This window comes from Sipha flava, unplaced genomic scaffold (genome assembly GCF_003268045.1).
Source record: "Sipha flava isolate LNK unplaced genomic scaffold, YSA_version1 164_pilon_pilon, whole genome shotgun sequence".
NCBI lineage: Eukaryota > Metazoa > Arthropoda > Insecta > Hemiptera > Aphididae > Sipha > Sipha flava.
Genome location: NW_020271825.1, coordinates 173,570 through 196,477, shown reverse-complemented (window position 1 = coordinate 196,477; position 22,908 = coordinate 173,570). Strand labels below are relative to the sequence as shown.

The 22,908-nt window shown below is 27.9% G+C and overlaps 1 protein-coding gene across 1 annotated transcript in view; it reads right to left on the bottom strand.

The window, feature by feature from the left end:
- LOC112679572 overlaps nucleotides 1-22,908 on the bottom strand; it is a 214,805-nt gene that overhangs the window by 75,323 nt on the left and 116,574 nt on the right. The window contains exon 4 of the mRNA XM_025549440.1: nucleotides 19,339-19,892. Coding sequence (XP_025405225.1) covers nucleotides 19,339-19,814 — 476 coding nt within the window. The 5' untranslated portion in view covers nucleotides 19,815-19,892. The remainder of the gene's footprint in view (nucleotides 1-19,338; nucleotides 19,893-22,908) is intronic.

Sequence of the window (22,908 nt, the reverse complement as noted above, 5' to 3'; positions counted from 1 at the left end):
CACGGTGGAGTCGCCATCTCCGGGGACAACTTCATGTGTGTGACGACTGATCGAACCGTAGCTGACCCGTGTCCACGAAATTTTCTTTCGGTTATCGTCGTGCGCGGAGATGCCAGTTATTGTAAATCGAGACCGACGCCGCTGATCAACCTATTCTTCTGCCGGTTGTAGCGTTCGTCGCACGTGTGAACACGGTCGCGTTGGCATAACCAATCGAACGCCAGACCGTCCAAAGAGTCTTCCGTTATATTTGTTAAAAATATTATATTTATTTATATACGATTTGTCTTTTTATATTATTACAACGCGTTTGGAGCGTATGTGATTTTATTGTTATTTTTAGATTTATCATATTTATTATTACTTTTTTTGTTAATATTACTGTGGCGCTTTTGACTTATTCCGGCATTTGTTATAATTTCATTAATTATTCTTGTTAAGTGTTCTTTTTTATTGCAAACGACGCGAGTACGTCACATAATTGAACCAGTGATGATTTGACTGCGAAGCGCGCAAACAAGCATAAATACGAAAGATGACAATCAGTGCAGTAGTTGTAATAAAACATTAACTTCACCATACATGGTTAAAGTGACAAATGCTGTTTTACTAAATCTATTGCCTGAAAAATCAAAAGAAAGATACATAATGGCTTATGAAAAATTTTTAAAATTGAGAAAAATAAATAAAACCAAATTGTTGTTGGAAAATGTGTTTCTTATACATTTTAACAAATTATTTACAGAAATTAAACCGTCAACTCTATGATCTACTTATTCAACGCTTAAAATCATGAAAAATATGAAACATAATATTAACGTTGGTACTTATTTTAAATTACAAATTTTTATAAAGTGAAAATCGAATGGATTAAAAGTAAAAATTCCAAAGTTTTGACTTCAACCGATATAAAAAATTCATTGATGAAGCTTCTGATACTCAATATTTAGTAAAAAGGTAGATGAGTAAAAATTGTTTTGTATATATTAGCTACTCATTCTCCGTTCGTTTATTATGATATATGTAATATTCATTAGTGAAATATATATTACACATTAAACTTCTCTACTCAAAAACAAATTGTTCACCATCATTTACCATTAAAGGGGAGTTATATATTTTTAAGAAATACATGGATTTATGACCCACAAATGTAACGTCAGATAGATTTTTTTTTTGTTATAAAAACAGTTAATGCATCAAGCATGTTATTGGAAAAAACAAAATTGGAAATATGCCTAAAGAAATTGCAATATATTTAAATTTACTGTATTCCCGAGCTGACACAGGTCATTTTTTCCGCCAAACTTCAGTAACATTACTTACCGATTCTGCTGGTGATGTTACAACTAGTGATGGGAATAATCAAATGGAATACTCTAATAATTCGATTATTTGAAATAATCGAATCATTCAATTATTATTTTTCAATTATCATAAATAATCAAAATAATGGTAACAGACATATTTACCAAAATTAAATCAATTAAATTATTCGAAAAATTGCGTATTTTACTAATCTCCCACTGGGTACTAAATTAAGAAGTCGACTGTCCATCAGTATTGTATTTTAATTGTTAAAAATAATAAAATTACTGAATTTAACTGAAACTACAGGTATTTATTTGGTAAGGGGCCCAAGTCTTATAATTTTTGAGAGAGCCTACCGGGCCTTTCCCAGTATTCCGGTGGGCCAGTACGCACCTGTAGATGACTGATATTGCACTATTACTGATGATAAGTTGTTTATGAATCAGTAGCACCGTGATCGTACAAAATATTGAAATAAAAAAAAATAAAATAATCGTTTGGTAAGCCACCTACAGATTTATTTTAGTAAAATGGTCCGGGAATCATAATTTTTAATTTTAATGTATAATACTAGTGTGTTTGATTTGTTAAACGTCAGGATTGCGAACATATTTTGATGTACCTAATAATGCTTAAAACAATGCTCTAAGAGTTTTTCTTTTAAAATTATTGAACTAGTGAAAACTAACATAAAATAAATAGTTCATTTTAAGTTATTAAATAGTGTCCAACAGTCGAGACGCACTATAGAGGAGAATAAAATTTAAATGCGAAATTAGGACTAAGGAGGTTAGTTATTAGAGTATAGGTCTTCTTTTTGGTATTCAACCTTTAAGGTTGGTTTTGCAATTGGATATTATCTCTCCACTCTTCTCTGTTCTCAGGTAGACTTTTCAGTTCGGTGTAACTTATTAGTCCATCCTCGGAGATAATTTGTTTGACAAATGAAGTTCTTGGACGTCCTCGGTCCCTTTTACCTTCAATTATCCCTTCTATTATTCTATGGGTTAGTTCATTTTTGTGTCTCAATATAAAACCCATCATGTTCCATCGTATTGTTCTGATGGCTTTGAGTATCTCTCTTCGTTCATTTATTTCAATGAGTATGTTTTCGTTGATACGGTGTTCTACCCAACTCACTCTCAGCATCCATCTCCAACACCACATTTCGAAACTTTCGAGTGTTCGTTGTTCTGTCTTATTTAATACTCATGTTTCGCATATTATAGAATGCTACTCTATGGTCTATCTAGAGTATACTCATGTATACTCCATACATACACTTTTATGAAACGTTTTCTCATCTTAATACTCATGTTATTGGAGTGTAACAATTTTTTTTTTCATAAATGCTGATTTTGCTTATGCAATTTTGGATCTTATTTCTATGATATATCTTCCATCCTAGGTATTCATAATGTTCTACTTGTTCAAGCAGCTCGCTTCTGTTTGGATATTTATTCTACAAATTCGTTCTTCTCTTTGGCACATCATAACTTTAGCTTTTTGCCAGTTAATAATCAAATGATATTTTTGGAAGCATTTCGTCAGTGTATGGATAATAGTCAAAAATTCACCTATACTGTAAATTTAAGAGGAATGATATATAATATAGTTGCGATGCCTTTGAAGCATTATTTTACTACTTCATTAAATTTACAAGATTTATAGCGAAGCAATACCCTCAGTTCTTAGATGAAAACAGAGATTATATAATACAATAAAAGTTATAATAACATAAATATAATATATATATATATATATATATATATATATATATATATATATATATATATATATATATATATATATATACTTATATATATATATATGCGTCTAAGTATCATACTGAATAATAATGATAATGTAATTTCCTAGGCTCACGTTATGAATATAACACTATGATTTATGTTAAGCCATAAGATAACTGTAGGCTAAGAAGTCTGTTTCGACCATCTCCAAAAACGTGCCAATCTAGAGATAAGCACATGAGACTTCTATAGGAAAAACATATTTCAACATCTAGAATGAATCAGTACGAACTCGTAATGAATACATCTTGCCTGTACATTATATTTGTACGCTGTAATATTATTAATTCCGATGACTCGAATAATTTGTATTCCCTGTTAGATTTCTGTTATCGCAACACGGCCGTACAATAATAACATTATAATATTATAGGTGGTAAAAGTTTAACTAAGGTGACTACTTTGAATATTGGAATATTTTGTTTTTATTTTTACTCCCGCTCGTTTACTTTTTTATTTCAATAATTGTGTACATAGGTACTCATTAATGAAGAAAAAAATTATTTTCCACAGATCGTCGAACTTTTTTTGAACATTTTCATGTTCACAAAGGATTTCGATAATAAACATATATCCCGTGTGTTACAATATTATTATAATAATCGGATTTACAGATGGGATTAAAATATTACTCAGTAATTTATAATATTTCATTAGTTAATCGATAAAATAATAGATTATATTATATAATTGCGTTTACTTAATTTGTTATTTGACTTAACATTTGTTCGTTAATATATGCAGTCCGTATAAATGTGTCACATAAAAAATGAGTAAAAAAAATATAAAAAATAAGCCATCTCGACTCAACTGTACTTATGTATATGTATATGGTTAGAGAGCATAATAATCTGAAAATGTTTCAGAATGACACACTGACATACAAATATGTTACATGTATTCGTATATTTGTAGCCGTACTAAAGTGAGTACGCCAAGAAGATATTAATGTTTTAAAACGTATTTATTCGATGGTATAGTTTTGTGTTCCACAAATTATTGTGATGCTAAGTAAAACTTAAGTTCCCGAACCATCAAATATATCCCATAACGCTTTATAAAACGTTTTTACTTCTTTGAGTAGCTAGCAGTACTACAGTTGTATTGATGAGATACAGACTATGCGTAAATCTGGATCTGGATTCAGAGTTTTTAAAAGTTTCGACGTTTTTGGGAAAATATTTTCGACGGGAAACTATTTAAGTGTAGTGGCACAGAAAAATTTTGAAATTCATATTAGATTAAAGGACTCCTCATAAGTTTATGACGCGGAACAGATTCCCAAAATTGAGAAAAAAAATAAGGAATTATACTACGAAACTTTTAAAATGTCAACGGTTTAACAACACGTAAAAACCTTTTACAGTTTCTCAGAATTTATCTTTTTGTCAGATACCACGCTTTTATTGAGAATATTTTAAAACGATTGGGGTATCCAATTTAACATAGTAAGCTTTTATATATTGACTGTATATTCTGTTGTTAATAATATTATTGAATTCATAATATTGTACATATTCCATTGAATATATATAATTACCAACACGAGCTCAATATTATACAAATATATAACAAAACCGATAGAAATATTTTAAATTTAAATGCTACGAAATAAAATCATAACGTATTATAGAAAAAATAAAGTAAGACTCACCAAATAATGTTGTTGACTATTTCATTCATATAGATATTATCTGACAAATTCACTAAAATTCTAAATAATAATATCAATAATGCAAAAATCGCTTTTAAGATTAATAATAATTTAATCAAACATATGTATGAATAGAACAAAAGTCTTCACAAAAAATGCACCTTCTTTTGAAAACGCTGGTACATTTAAGTGTATGTATTTATACATATACTTAAATGTAATTGTGATATATTTTATTAGGTATTGGGTAAGACAAACAGAAATTTTAAAATTGGATGTAAAGAACACATTTCTGAAATATAATTAAGAGAGATAGGACTTAATTCAAATTTCGTTAAACATGTTGTAGAAAATAATCATACTTTTTGATATCAATACAAACTTAGAAATATTAAATACCCAAATTAAAATGTATATTAATTTAGTTTTAGAAGAGTTAAACATACAAAATTAAATAAAGAAAAATAATTTTAATATTCATTTTAAATGTACAAACCTATTTTAAAAATAATATCTTATATTAATATATTTTAAATAATAATAAACAATAACAAAAGTATTTATATTTCTTAACATATATATGTCTAATAAAAACTAATTTCGAATAATCGCTCCTATTAAAATAAATTATTTCTATGTAAAACAACCAGTTTTTTCAATGTATTCCTTTATTATTTCATATTTAATTACGATTTTATTTAATTTTTATGTACCTGATGACGAATTTTTAATTTTAAACTGGTTTTACATTACAAATATAATAATACTTCTCGCTAAGCACTTATTTATTTATTATAATATGTAAACTATTTATATATATAATAATTTTATGTTTTTAATGAATTCTATATTTTTTCAATTGTTTTTGTACCCCAAGAAAATAAAAAGTTTACTTTTTTTTTTTTAATACAATTTTTAAAGTTTATAAACAATTTACTCTTTAAAATAGCTGCGATACAAACTCTTAAAATTATGTTAATTTATAGGTATTTATACAAAATAAAATTTAATTATATAAATTATTTTATTTAATTTCACATTGTATAAAAGTAAAAAATATTTAAAAATATATCAATATAGATTACTGGAAAAAAAGTCTGTGGGTTTAATTTTAATATTTATATTATTTGATTTGTAATATAATACGCCTTATGTATTAAATTATATGAATTATGATCATTAAAACAGCCTATCAAAAAAAAATTGGAAAATAATATGTATTATAATAAATTGTATTTTGAACTTAGGTTACTCAGTTTATAATTGGATGTCTTAAGTTTAGTAAGGAGTTAATACAATAAGTGCTATTGTTAAATTTATAAAATCTGTATAAATTTGGAAGCCGAAGCCACTATATTATGATATTTTATGAATTATTTAGCAAGCTGACCAATGCCTTAAATATATTCAACGATTTATGTACCAAAAGGTACAACGCGTATAGAATTTATTAATTTAGTTCTACTATATATATATATTCAAACATTTTATTTTAATCATATTAGATTTCTGCTTTGATCGTAATTATTTCATGTTGTAAAAACATTATAATATAATATTTATATGATAAATGTTCGGAAATCATACGAATTGTAATTTTAATATGTATAATTTTTTTAATAATATTACATTTAAATAGTCATTAATTTCTTATCTGAAGAATAAAAACGAATAATTGTATTATAATACAAACAATTTGTCAAGATTTATAGAAAAAATAACAACACTAATTTTTTATGAAACAATTTGTAAACAGTAATATTATAATGATTAATAAAAAATGTATTAATTCAGAAGTCTAAATGAATACTTTTTATATGATATGTGGTAAGCTGTTTCATAAAATCGCACTTAAGAATTAAAAATGCATATTCATTATGTATGTATGGTTAACATTTAATACTAAATCCTATTTGAAAACTAATCCATCTGTATTGAAGAAAATGGAAGTTATAAAATTTAATCGTACAATGAATAATATTATGTAGACAGCGTGGTTGATATCTGGTGGATATTGTAGATGACATGAAAAAATAGCTCTGGAGAAAGGTTAGAGTAGTTAACACGTGTTTCTAGTATAGATAGGAGCATCTGACAAGTCTCTAGTCATCGACTAAGTATAGATATCACAGATAGGCTATAGTTCAATTTAACTTTACACTTGCACAAGGTCATTATACAATTATACCATTACTGTACACAAATGTATAAATGGTGGACGAAGAATTGGAATTATAACTTACCCTAAATGACAATTTTAATGATGGATATTAATATTATTAATGATCAATTTTTCGGAATTAGGTCAAGGTCTATATTTTTTTAACACCTAGATCAATTCTAATAACTATATAATATTTTACACAGTAGAAAAGATTATAAGAATCGATATTACAAAGTTATACTTAGTGTATTGTATAGGATCATAATATAGTATAGGACAGAATTGCAATACAATTTTAACACTGAAATATTAACCGGTAGAATGAATATTACACTTTTAACTTACTATAATAAAATCAAATCAAATCTACGTTAATAAAATTGTTATTTTTGTTCGTTAAAATGATGTAGAAAGTTTTTAAAATTATTATTTCACTGCACAATTATTTATTACTTATATTTTCGAAATTCCAATAGATATAAACTATAACAGCGCACCAATTAGACACCATATTATAAATTATATATTTTATTTGAACGTGAATAACGGTGTTTTCTATATTTTTTATCTCTTTTATGTTGTATTTTGATTAATTTTATTACAATTATCTTTTCATAAATGTAATAATAATTCAACATAGAAATTCAGAAAATATTATTTTGCTGGATTTTTATAAAAAAAAAAATAAAATAAATACTCGTATAGTCTTTTATAAAAATCAAATATTTATGTGATGCAACGTATTGCTTCGGTTTTATTATAAAATATTTTTTAATTAATAAATAAGTATGGTATAACTAAATTAGTAGAATACGAATCTTTCTCTATGAAAAAAATAAGGGTAAGTAGGTAGATGCTTAGATATAAATAGTGTCTTGAGAAAAAAATTGTATTCATAGTGGTATCCTAGTTGCTATAATTTACGGTAATTGCTAATAATTTTGATAAATGCATTATGAAAAAATGAAAATATTTTAGCGTTCACTATTAATAAAATTTCAATCCTATTCTTCATTTAATTTATTTCAGGTATATAGCAATCTAGTCATAAAAAATACGTCATTTTAGATTCGCGATATAATATTTACTTTCACTCCATTGTCTTACACGTCGGAAACAAGGTTTATACATTTTTTTCGTAAAGAATATTTTAAGTAGTCAATGGAAAATAGCAATAAACTGTACAATTCGATAATAATTTAAATATATTCTTTAAAATTTATAGTACATCATAAAAAATACATACAAAAATAGTTCCATTTTATATTAACAAAATTAGTATAATTTTCTAATCATTATTTATAGTTTGGTACCTAAAGAGTATTATAATATAACTAATGTAATTTACTATACGCGTTTCATTTATCCGGTGACATTGACTAAAACAAAATCACATTATCAAGTTCAAAAACTGCGAGATGCCGTGAGATGATGGAAGACTATTCATCTATAATGTACGAACATTGTATAATTTAACGAACACATAGATTACACTTTAGTACTAATACTATAAATGTATCTGTGCCCAACATTGTTTTTATAAAATATCTGTGGCTTCTTTCTGCAGGTATGAATTTTAATCTTTATGGTATTTTAATGAACATTTCATGAAATAATTATTTAATAAAATATGAATTATATGTAATTGCATTGAAAATACATTTTTGGCACTGGAAAACGCAGAAATCGTAATTTTATTTAAATGCTATGTTAACAGATTCGGTTTATTATTATGATTGTATTTTTATTTTTTATTTATTATTATTTCTTATAAAATAAAATTAATAATATTTTATATAGTGAACAATGCACAATAGTTTGAAATAAAGAAAAAAACATAATTTGTATTTCTTGAAAAGCCTGAACGATAAGAATAATTAGCATAACTTATAGAATACTACTGTTGAACCGTAATACTGCTATTAATTAATGGTATTGTTACAATAACAGTCAGGTGCAGCTATATATTTTATTGCAAAAGTTAATTACGATGGAATTAACTACCAATTAATTTTAATTTCCATCGGTTTTTTGGAGATTTTTGATAATGCATTAAAACCTTTTCTTTATCAAATCACTCATTTTACAATCCGTTGGCTCGGTACGTATGGAAACGTATAGAAAAACTTTTTAATCTTCCAATCAATGTACGGGAAAAATTTAATTATACAGTTTAAACATTTATAATATTTAATTTACACACATGGCTTGCAAGTAAACATATAAAATATATTTTAGTTTTTAATCTGGCGCAAATATCAGAACATAATAGGTATGTTATAATATGTTAAAAAGGAAAACAAAATACTTGAATTTTCGTGTATTTATTTATTATAGACTATGATTTATAATGATATTAGTGATATATTTGTATTTAGTTATAATTGTATAATGTGTATTAACTTATTGTATTATTTAATATTCATGACTTTATAAGTACCTAATTTATATAGTACTGTAGAGTATGAACAGTATAATGTATTGTATAGACCATTTACATTTAAAAGTTAATAAAATTAAATCGGAAGTATAAAAGTATCAATGTATCCTGTATCTTGTATTTATATATATACTTAATGTTTGTATCATGATATTTTTTTTAAGGAACTTGCCCAACCTTGCATATGCATAGTTTATTTAAATCAAGAGTATTTTAAATACTATGTTTGTACACATAAAAATACGCCATATGCACGCTCTGTATATTTTTCATTAATATTCAATCGAGTCATGTCGATTAGATTTTGTTCAAACGGCAGAGAATAATAATTATATTGTGTAATATCATTGTACGCACGATTTAATTATGTTTTTAGAGCGCACATTCAACGGTGATATTTCTCAATACGATATCGTTATTTTAAGCGGATATAATATTATGTATAATGTGTTAAACGTCATACCGAATAATGCTTGTAGGTCAATGATGTGATACATTTATTTTTCGAATTGGAAAAAAAATAATTTAGGTTATTTTAAAAGACAACTTAAATGTTTGGCATGTGGTTTCATTTTACGTATAACAAACATCAACCCAATATTGTTCTGTATGTGCATATATACATTGCACAGTACGATTAATATTACATCATTTCATAATATTCATCAGACACATAGTAGGTAACGAAAATTGACTAAAATCATAAAAAAGTAACTTATGGATAAAAAATAAAAACGAGATAACGAATATATACTTACTTTTAGCATGTAGTTATACACGACATAAATAATCATAATATTAATTTTTAATGCAGTTTCCAATAAATTATTTATTAATCTAAATTTAAACTTTACGCATGCACACGTTAAGTTTTATTAGACTCACTTAAAAGAACAGTATATTACAAGTATATTAGTATAGGTAGTTAAATTTGAACACTTGATGAATAAATTATGCCTAGAATATTAATGAAATTAGAAAATAAACCCTATAAACTGTGTATTATAATATGATTATTATTTCTCAGATTTATCAGTGTTATAGATCTAAAAAATAGGCATAACACAATCAGGTCATTTAGTAGAAATAAAACGTTGAACCAATGATACGGATAAACAAAATAACCTATAATTATGCTGTAATGTTTACGATAAAGGCAAATAAAATAAAAAACCTATATTTGGATTCATTTATGTACTCAAATTAATAGTGCAATAAGCACCACGTCCCCACATCCTGGACCGAGATGATCATACTGTTACCATTTATATACTGTGAAATTCAGACCCATTGGTGTCTAATTTTTTGTTTCATATTTTAATGTATTCAAATATATATTTTCTATTCATAATGATATAATATCATTGTGTCATGAAAAATAAACTTGCTTTTAGTTTCTTATTAGCTAATGGTAAAGCCACTTAAGCCCCACAGATTGTTATTAACGAACTAATGTTTTTCTTTTACGATTTGCACACTTTTCTTTCGTCATAATGTTTAACACAAAATATAAAACAATTTATTTGGTACATTTTTTTTTTGTTTTAAAGGAAATCATCAATAAAAATCGTTAGGCTCATAATCGGAATTAAAAATCACCCCTGCCAACTTGTTAACCATATAACCTTAAATTACTCAAATATTACTCAAGGAGAAAATTAAATTGTTTTATTACAATATTCATCATTTAAATATTTATGACAAATAAAAATGTTTCGATATGATTGTACGAGTCATTAAACCTGTAATAAAAAGGTTAATATAACATAATGCGATGTTATTTGTTGTCATTGGTTACATTAATGAATTATAAAAGTATGTATATATATGTAAATTATAAATAAAAATTTGTTAAGGTTCACTTATATTTTAATATAGCTAAAACAGTACGACAGTAGACATTGTGTTGATAAGAATTGGTTTGAAGTGCCATTCTATAAAACGACTCTCATAGGATAATTACAGTTACATGTATAATTGTGCTAATAAAATTGCTTCAATAAAACTATTCAAAATTACAAATAAAAAAAAAAAGTAAAAAAAAAAAAAAACGTTAATATTTATAAGGAACTCATAAATCATAATTAACAAAATTAATTTTAATATCGATGTCCAATTCAAAAAATAATAAACCTATAACTTTGGAATTTAACAATAATAATCAAATATAATATTTTTGAATTATAAGTAAAGTTTAAAAAAAAAGAAGTGAAGTATGATAATTTAAAAAAGAAATACCTGATTTTCGTTTAATAGAATCCTATATTTTTTTTCGACGAACATGATGATTCATTGTAGCTCTGAAATTCTTAATAATAAAACAACTTTAAAACTTTTAATCTTAGTGACCTTCGCTAAGTTCGAAATATTTTCCTTTCCTCTACATCTATCACCAAGTACTTTTTTCATCACAAATGCCATAATGTGTTATAAAATCTAATCATAAAATAAGCTCGATTCACTTAACACTAGTATAGGGTACCCAAAATTAAATGGATTAAGTAAATTTCAAAAAAATGTAATTTATTATGCAAAAGATAATCAATAATAATGAAATAGTTAATTTTATTTTTTTATTAAAAAATATTTATAATCTATACAATTCAATTATTAAAATACATACATTTGATAAATATTTATTGACAGGTGATTGTGCTTATGGCAGATATTCAGCAGTGACACCCAATCAGATATTTAATTTATTTAAAAATAAAATATGACTTTTTTGGTTTGAATTTGAAACGAAAATTAAAAATATTTTGCTGAATTTAAAAAATCGTAAATAATATAATTTATGTTCAATATCAAAAATAAACCATATTTAAAACAATTTATAGAATATTTAAGGACACAAATATTTAAAGAGTATACATGCCATAAAACGCTGCGACTTTAAACATAATATTTACTGGAATAGGAGATGCTACAAGATTTTAAAAAATGATTTATGTTTCGTTCAATATTACGTTTTACTAATTAGAACGAATTTTGAAGTGTTTAGTTACAGAATAAATTAAAAAAATCACGAGCAACTAAGATAAAGAAACGTTAACTTCTAATTAAATCATTTAGAAAATCATATTATTATTAATGATTGTTTAATTAAAGTAAACGATTGTAAAAAAATATTTGCAATTCATTATATAGTTATGCAAATAATTCTTTATTTTCGTATAGATTTAATCAATTATTTTATTTTAATTGTTTAAAAAAAAAAAATACCGTACTATTTTCTTATGTTATTATTATTATATTTAAATGATTAAAATATTATTTAATTAATAAAACAACTTTTTTTTCTATATTCATTATCCGTAGTAAAATATATCTATAAACAAGAATTTTATTTTTTGATAACAATGTAATATTTAACTAAAAACCTTTAAGTATAATGTTATACATTTATAGTTGTGAAATGTATTACTGAAATTAATTTTGTATTTAAACTTTAAACAAACATAAATCTATCCAAATACATTTTAATAATAAAGTTTTAACTCATTTTTGCAATGATTTGTGACTGCTCAATACACAAATATTTTATCAAGGATTTTTGATTAGGTGCATTGCGTGCTGTCATGTCAGTACGTCTTTGCTCGTAATTTGAAGCCAAATGATTTGTACACGTTTTTTGTATTTTACGAACCACATTTTAATGGTTAATTTAAAGTGTCTGATTTATAGTTTTTGTCTACATTTTTTAAATTATGTTTTTATTTCAATAGCTTAAGAACTTATTAATCAAACATTTGTATTAAATTTATGTTTCACATAAGTAACGAGTTTGTTTTAATATAATATTTTTATGTTATAATGTGCTTCGAATAAAGGCTATTTAATTTAAAAAAAAAAATACTTTGTTTTGATTTATTTATTGGGTTAAATGTGTTTATTGGTTTGTGTTTAATTTAACCGACCTATAGTTATGTCGAAACACGAAAATTAATCACTAAACTCTATTCCTTAGTGGTAAAATTGTTAAACTTTTTTTATAAATTATTCAAATATATTTAAAAAAAACACGAACGACGTTATTAATGAAATACATATCAAACATTGTTAAAAGTTTTGGACCGCTTGCAAGTAAAAGAACAAAGTCAATATCATGAAAGCTTTAAAATATGTTGAAGTCATTAAAATTTGATACGACAATAAGCTCGTTGGAAATGCGAGCAAATATTTGCGTTTGGTATACATTAAGACGTAAAGGGGGTAAAAAAAATGTTAGAAGATTAAGAGAGATGATAAAGAGAAGGATAGGCTAGCGGTGGATTCTACTCAAGGAATAAACATGTCTATTTAGGGATTCTGTCCTTGAAATAAACGAGAAAGGGAGAGTATTCGTTATGTAACATATATATATATATATACTTTAAAATCACTGTCGAGTTTTAATTTTGTTTATTTATTAGGATTACCATGTAAGAAAACGTTTCTCAAAAAGTTGGTTGCCCGTAACAACCAGGCGCACACTAGGGTATTAGACTTACAGCGGTTGGCGGAATCTCTATCATGATATTTCATGTTGAATATTCCGTTGTACTGCAGGAAAAAACAACATTTAAACGCAGCTCCGTGGTTGCATATAAAATATAAACAACAAATTAAATTATGAATTCATCATTTCATACTGAGTACCGTATCTGATATATTTGTAATATATTTTTATGCGTAGTGTGATATGGTATTAATGATATTTAGTTTTTTTTCTGCTAACGAGAGACGAATAATGAATACAATTCGAGTGAAAATTATCAAAATGTTTTTTTTATGTACATAATTTTTCAAGCATAAAACTACGTCACTCAGTAATGTATAGAGGGGATCGAAAAATTTTCGCTAAAAAAAAAAAAGCCATACGAGTAGTGGGGCCTTGAGTTTTTATATCTAAGTACCCTCAATATATATAATGACACTAGACTGAAATGTTAATTTTTCGGTAATAATTTTTTTTTGTTCCTTCTAATAGAATGCGTAATATTCATTCATGCCGTATTTTATTACTTGAGTGTCAAATGGCAATTCGGTTAATAGTGTATTCATTTTAAAAGTCAAGTAAATCATAACTCTTCGTGACCCTATTAATTGTTTTATAGAAGATTGAAGATAAATTTCTAAGTAAAGACAAATTATTATTTCATTTTTAAATTAATTTATTTCATTTGATTCACTTTTTTTATACTGGAATTACGAGTATATAGTGTTTACACAAAATTATTTTTTTATATTATAATTCACCCTCAAGAATTTAAAAGGTATATTAAAGTTTATCGATCATATAATTTTTAATTTTAAAAATGAGCAAATTGAATGTTCGAAGAGTTCTGTCTGAACTTAAGAAAAAATAAATATTCGAAAAAAGTAATGAAGCCATGGTAAGAATACTTTTAAAAGTTTGTATAAGTTTGTTTATATAAAATAGTTGTTTACAAAGTTAAATATGATATATGTATAGTGTGCGTATAAGTTTATAGTGAAATCTATTTTATTCATTGTCACCGATCTCTTTAACTACATAATTTTAATACGTTACTTGAGTTGTTTTAGCGTTTATGTACAACGAACTTTTTTAATCAACCCATCAGTAAGTTTCAATTATAGTTTGAAAATAATACATTTTAATACGGTAATTACATCAATGATAAATTTATAATTACTCAACACGGTATTAAAAGTTTATAATTAATAATATTTAATATTTTTTATTTATTATACACGAGGAATCGATCAGTACGTAAACGGAAAAGTGAATTATAAAAAGAATATCATTTAAATATAAAACATATTGTTTGTTTTCTTTAATAAAGAACATTCGTGTTAAAGGTAGATAATATAGGCGCATTCGATTAAACTATTTTATTCTTTGAATTATTAATGTCATAATAAAATATTATTAGAAATCTGCTGTGACCCTATTCTACTCAACACAAACTACGATCGTACAAAATGAAAGATTGAATAGTAGCAGATAGTATTAACATAACAGAAGTATTCATCGCTATGGACTACACTCGTTTAAAATAAGAATTAAGAATAATATTACGAGTAGCTTTAATAGTATAATGTTGTATTATTATATATTATGATTTAATATCGTCAAATTGATCTTTGTTTTATATACAATTTTACAATCGATCGTGTTAGATCTTATGTGTACTGAAATGTAAATATAGCAATACCATTCTACGAATAGCATAGTATAGCATAGCAAATATTACGAAATCATAAATGTAATAATATATGGCGTACACTTGCATGTATTATATTATCTTGAATTTCTTTCTCCCGGATTATATACATACGTGAATGTTTGAATTATATTTAAACATTTCACAAATTACCGCTGACCAAAATGTATATATGTAATTCTACAGCGGTTAGTTACCGGCGGCAGTCGTAAAGAAATGGGTAGGAGGAAAAGCGATAAAGCAATGCACAGGTGCGTGTAGTTAAGGGTTGTTTTGGATTTTAAATCACCCTCTTACCTCGCCTTATATCGTACTAAGCCAAAACTATACAACATATACTAAATATATTTTAAAATGTATATATATATACTATTTCAATTTATAGGCTTCTAAAAAAGTACATAATACGTAGTTATATGATACAACATATAAGGTACTTATTTTGGTTTAAATATATATGAGAGTTTAACGCGTATTATGATTTATTAATTTGATTTCATGAATCGATAGATTGATTTTAGCTTTCGGGTGTAGCCAAAAAATCATGTAATTATTTAATAACAAATTTAAACTTTTCCAAATGTTTCACACCGAAAAATCACAAACGAACCTATATTTTATTCTAATTATACACTCTATAATGACATCCATATGAAAACAATAAATTAAGAAACTAAAACACTTGCAATAGATTTTATTCCAAACTTTGCACTACTAAAACCCATTCATAAATATTTGTTTATTCCAACCTTTCTGGAAACTCCCGTTATAGATTTAAAAGAACTTGGAGTCATGACCTCTTATAGAGATATTGTAACTATTTAGTAATAAATTTGAATTTAACACTCAACTGCTAAAGTGTCACTAATGGCTCCGTGACTTTTACGATCATTTTAGTCATTTCTCAAATTTACTAATTATTGGGCTTTTTCTTATGATTGTATAACATAAACAAATAAAAAGTAAAGAAAAAATATTCCATAGAAATGTTTACCTTCCCCTCCACATATATAAACACAAATTGTATTCAAATATATTATTAAAATATTCTTCTTTTAGAAATTCTATCTACGTTGAGGGTAATAAAAAAAAAAACAAGCGTGTCTAAACAGAAATGCAAAATATAAGGTTAGTTAAATGCTGCAGATATACCAGGAGCAGCATAAATCGTAAAATATTTATAGTTTTATAATACTGTTTCCCAATTTTTTTTTTTTTTTAACACCCCTTTTGATTTTCAAAAATCTCGCATTATTCTCCTTAACAATTAAAAAAAAAAAAAAAACTAAAAATATTCAGCCATTTAATAAAAATAAAAACAATTAATTTTACATTATAAACAAATTTTACTTATAAATGAGATTTCATTTCTTGAAAATTATAATTTCAAATTTTTTAATATAATATAGTTGTAAAAAAAAAATATATAAAAATATATACCTATTTATATATTATTATGCTGTTTGCGAAAATTCGACAACCATTTAATTGAATGCACGAGACTGAAAACATGAAGAATCCCTTTAATTCTGTCCGATATCAATATCGGAAATTCGAAGAGGATATAACAGACATCATATTAATATGATTTTATATAGAATGATGGAATATATACATACATTTATAGTGTTTATCGAAGGATCCGAAGAGTATATCGTCTGGCTGCTAGCCATAGGTCCCGGTGCGCGTTCGTCAAAGAAACTCCCGCGGGGACAGGGCAGGGTAAAAGTAGTGAACGGTGGACGCCTATATTTATTTATTTAAATTTTAAACGGGCCCAACTTAGATAAGATAGAAACAATCAACAGTAAATATAATAATACTAGTATAATAAAAAAAATAAAATATTATAAACTATAAGATACTTAGATATAAATACATAAACACTTATAGATTATCATTATGCAAATTACCTAGTGTATAAGATTACATAGTTTTTTAATGAATTAAAGTTTTGAGAAATTAATAAATCAGTTGGTTAATTAATTTATGGTCTTCGTCATTATATTGCCCGGAGTATTCATTATATGATTAAAGGTATTTCTACGTTTATATAAGAAGTATATTTTTAAATCTATCCGGGGGGGGGGGGGGAGTCAAAATATGGAAGGAAAAATGACTTAAGTTTTTCGGGATAATCTACATTTCAGATGAAAAGCTTCTATAAAAAATGTACACTTACGTTATAATTATTATATTTACTCACGCAGTGAGTGCACGTAAATCGGATCGTTCTGGATAAAAGTAACGGTCGAACGCTTTTGCCGAACAACTGATGACAGCAGCTGCGCATATTATAAAGGTTTACTGAGTGCGCCATAAAGATTTAGTAGTTTGAAATTTCCTGAGTCATGAGATAAACGAAAAAAATCATATATTTTCATTTTTTTTTTTCGAAATGCTTGAAGATACAGTTAATTATTTTGAAAAAAAATGTTGACGTTTCAACTTTTATTTTCTTTAACCTCATAATTTTTTTTTAACTTACAAAAAAATTTAGTTTTATATCATAATACAGAAATTTGTTCGAAAGTAATAATATAAGAAGTTATTTTTGAATCTTTAACCAAAAACATAAAAATCTAATCAAAATATAAATATTCGTAAGTCGTTATTTCTGTGAGTCATGCAAATTAAACATAAAAAAAAACTTGATCCTTATCTCAGTAGATATCAAAATGGCTACATTATCTTCGTTGAACCGTACGATTATATTTATTGATGATAATAATTAAGGAACATACAAACATTGGAAACCGTAGTATGCATGTGAGTTTATTAATGATACTAATGTACGGCCTATGAAGATTAGTTCAACTATTCCGTGTAATGTAATATATTATACAATCATTTTAAACCGATACGAATCCATGGCGCAGGATACCTTAAACCACCATCCCATCCCTGTCCCTCGGTAGAACGCTCGAGTGCCAATAACAGTGATCGACCGCAGAACGATGTACAATAGCGACGGGCGTACGTAATTAGCGAAAGCGTTTAATTCGGGTACATACCGCGTGTCGCTCAAGGACCGATTTGAAATATTACGCTGCGGCTGTGACATGCGGTGCTGTCGCATGGTGTAACCACGTTAACTGTCCACCGAAGTATTGTTATTGTTATTGCTGCCGTGGTACAGTCAAGTGGCGTATTTAGAGGGTTGTAAAGTGGTGCATCGCGCACCGAGACCCATCAAATATACTGTCGCATAAAGGACCTCGACAAATCAGTAACCGAAATTTGTACTGTTAAACTTGTAAGGTTTTGACCGTTATTAATAATATATGCCGTAAACTTTGTTTCGAAATTGAGTTTTTATTGCGTAACTATAATTTATTTGATAATTATAATAGAGCTCACAGTAGTTTTCTAACCTGTCCCACAATACCTATAGACAAGACCGCCAGCCGCGTAGAGCGGAGTACTCTCCACCACGATTTCAGTTAATACAATATTTCTTTATGTGCATTACACATTTATACCAATTCTATAGAATAAATATCATGTGATAGTATCGTGTAAGTATTCATTGGAAGTACGTTAAATTAGATCGAAAATGTGTGTGTGTGTGTGTTTTTTTTTATACGTCAAACTAATGTAAGTATTCGTTTCTTTTGTACAAGATACGTGGTCTTTAGACTCGCACGTGGCTCCGCTCACCTGGTACATCTGATCTTCTAATCGTTAATTTAATTATTGTTGTTATTATTATAATTATTATTGCGACGATCGCTATTATTGCCGTGTACACACATGTGTCTCTTCATTACCTTGGTATGGTGGACAGGCTAAGTGAAGACCGACTGGACAGCGGTTCGTACCGGCCGGTGGCGTTCAGCCACACGGCCACGTCGCCGTCGTCGTTGAGTGAGTTGCTCGATGACCGGCACTCGTACGGCTGCCACAACAGCGACGAGATCGCCCGTTCATAGTTACTCGTGAACGTCCGACTCCGGGTCAGGCTGGAGATTCCTACCCCGCCGCCAGCTGTACCGCTTGTCCACGTCCGTGGCCTACGCCTCTGCTGCTGCTGCTGCTGCTGCTGCTGCTGCCTGCTTCTGAGACCACTGCCGACCGATGGTGGACAACACGTGCACGACTCATCGTGCGGGTTCACGTCAGTGCCCGTTATCGTGTACACCGCGGCCACGTCCACCGGCCGCTTTCTCGTCTTGTAGTTGATGGCCACATCCCGTCCACAACCACCAACGCCTCCGTCTCGTGGTTCTCCGTTGTCATTCATCATCCGTACCGCGTACAAATGACCATCTTATACGGCCAACACGACCGCGGCCCAGCCACCGCAGTTGTCCCGTGCGTCGACCTGCGCAAACACGATAAACGTACAAGGTTTTTAATCATTATTCAAAAACATTTTGAATACATAATAAACTTAAATCGTTATCGTGCGACAAAAATACCTTTTAAACTTCTTTAGTTTTTTTTTTTTTTTGTGTTATCCGACGAAATAATTAAAATGTCATTATTTAATAAGCACTGCATTTTAAACCCTACAGGGTTTAATCGACGCCACGAAGTGATTCTGACGTTTTTATCGCTGCGGTTAAGTCCCTCGAAATTGATTACGTCTTTAATGCCAACGGCAGTATAATATTACATAATATCATATATGTAACAATATTTATATACCTGAAGCTGAAGCTTATACATACATACATGTATAATAAATGTAATATTCATCTGAGGAGTTGACGTGGGTGGAATCCCTTACAAACTGGTGTGGTCGAACGGGGTGAGGAGGTAGATCGGCAATATACCACTGTTGATTTTTCTCCGTCAATGTACATTGCACAGCGTATAATAATTTGCGTGAAAAATACTGCAGGCTTTATACCGACGTGAATTATGTCGTACGATTCTAACAGATTCAAAATACGCATAAATTCTCTAATAAACAATCGAAGACAAAAAAATACTAAAACAGCTGCGGTTCTCCTCCATTTGTTTCGATCTCATATTATGATGTGTGATACAATCACTGGGAACGTTTTTATTGGTTTAATCATATTCGAGAAACTACATACACTTATAGAAAGTTAAATTTAAAAACGTTACAACACTACATACGTGGAAATGGACGGTATTAATAAAAATTAATAATCTAATCACATGTTCATGATGAACAAAGATTAATTTAACCTAGCCTGTAATGAAATACTCACTTTAATTTTCAATATGAAATTTTAGTTTGACATTTCAAACTACGAGCGAATGTGCGAAAAAAAATCCCCTTTACTTAGTTTCATTATTATTTATTGACAAGCAATTTTACTTGATTAGCCATTGAGTATAAATTGTTAACAAAACCATTTACTTCGAGTAATGATACGTATTCGTTTAAACATAATGATTAATTTAATAACATGTTTAACATTTATTGAGTAATATTTTTTATTATATTATGACGTTGTTATTCATGTTTTTCTCGTTTACTAAAAAAATTAATTATATATATATATATATATATATATATATATATATATTTCTATTTTTAGTTTTTAGGGACGAATGAAAAATTCTTGTGAAAAATAATTATCTATAACCATATACGCCCACATAAAATGGTTACTATAATATACGTTGTTGATGTATTTATTTTGTGATTGCGAATGAGTTTCAGCACGTGTCGCTGGGCTGACATGGAGTACATATGGATACGTGAACACTATCGAATGAGGTGTTCGGTGGGAGAGGGTTATTCTACCCACGCTGGGGACATAGATTGCTCGGGATCACGCATCACTGCAGGCACGATCAAGGGATGGATGTGGTCCTAATCAACATTATACACGATATGCGAAGTAATCAATGCGTCAAATTGCAGTGTTTCCTACACACATGAGTATGAAATATAGTATGTTGTGTTGTATTGTGTTACCCGTGGTGCCGATAGCATAATATAAATATATTTATTTATAAATATACATTGTATGTATATATATATATATATATATATATATATATGTATGTATATATTTATATATTTATTGCAATCAGTTTTATCGCATGGTTAAAACCGTACATAGAATCTCGCTGAAACGATTACGCTTTTCAGGAAACTATTTCGTTAACAATCTCTTCTCTACGTACACATATACCTAAATATTTTAAAATTAATCGAATATTGTACCGCAATCTAGCCATTAGGAGATATCTACCGTCAGCCAATGATTACCTCGTGGTTTCAAGACGTTCCATATTTTAATCGTGCATGTTAATCGAATTTTTTCGATACTAAATATCAATGCGCCCTTTTGGTATTTATCATACCTGACGGTAGTTTCAGAATATTTTAACTGGAAACGCGTATTTGACATGCAATGCATACTTTAATTCAGAACGGGGAGCCTTGTACGCCACTACAATATACGCGTGTTTCGATCGTCCCAATAACACCCATCAGTGGTGTAGTTAGCGCAGAGGCAACAGACGCAGTTGCCTTGGGGTGTCATTATTTTTTGGATAAGTGATAAATTATGACTAAACTAGGTGTTACTATAAGACATTTGTAGCCTATATAAATAATAAGATTGAATAAGAAGTCAGTTTGTTTTTTGGTACTATTGGTCACAACATTGTTTTGGAGACAAAAAGTATAATTTCTACTATAAGGACGAATATTATATCTGTTTGAGCGAGGTCCTGAATCCAAAATTGGTCGGGGTAACCACGTTTCAATTGGTGCCGGATATAAAATATCAAGAACAAAGTAGTGGACTGTATTAAATTATAAAACTTTTATTATAATCAAAACGCGGTAACAACGAACGTATACAAAAACGAACACGACAATAATAATGTAATAGCACAACGGATTAAAATAAACTGTCTCTAACCTGGAGATGACGGTGTGAATTTATAGCCGATCGCCACCGGGTTAGAAGGCAGGTAGAACGATAGGTCAGTTCTAGAATATTCGAGCCAATACCTATGATAGATAAGAAGACCGTGCCTGTCCGTCTCGAATACTCTAGAAAATTTGAGACTATTCTCGTCAATTATCGAACTGTATTTAACAATGTCTTTGGACGCTTTTATATGTAGCTACATTACTGATACGCCCATTTAATATAATAAGCCTTGTAGCAATTATTGTTATTAAGTCCCCGCATTACATCTTCTATGAAATACTACGTGTATCCTTATAAGAGGATTATGCAGTGACATACGACTTATGTAAATAACGCGGACGTCGAAAAGGTGATATAAGCGAATAAAAATAATCTTGTAAGTGGTGATCCGTGACGGACGAACGTCTACCAAAAGTCGCAGCTAGGTCTCCAAGTGATCTAACAATACAACGGTTATTGTTCGACTAC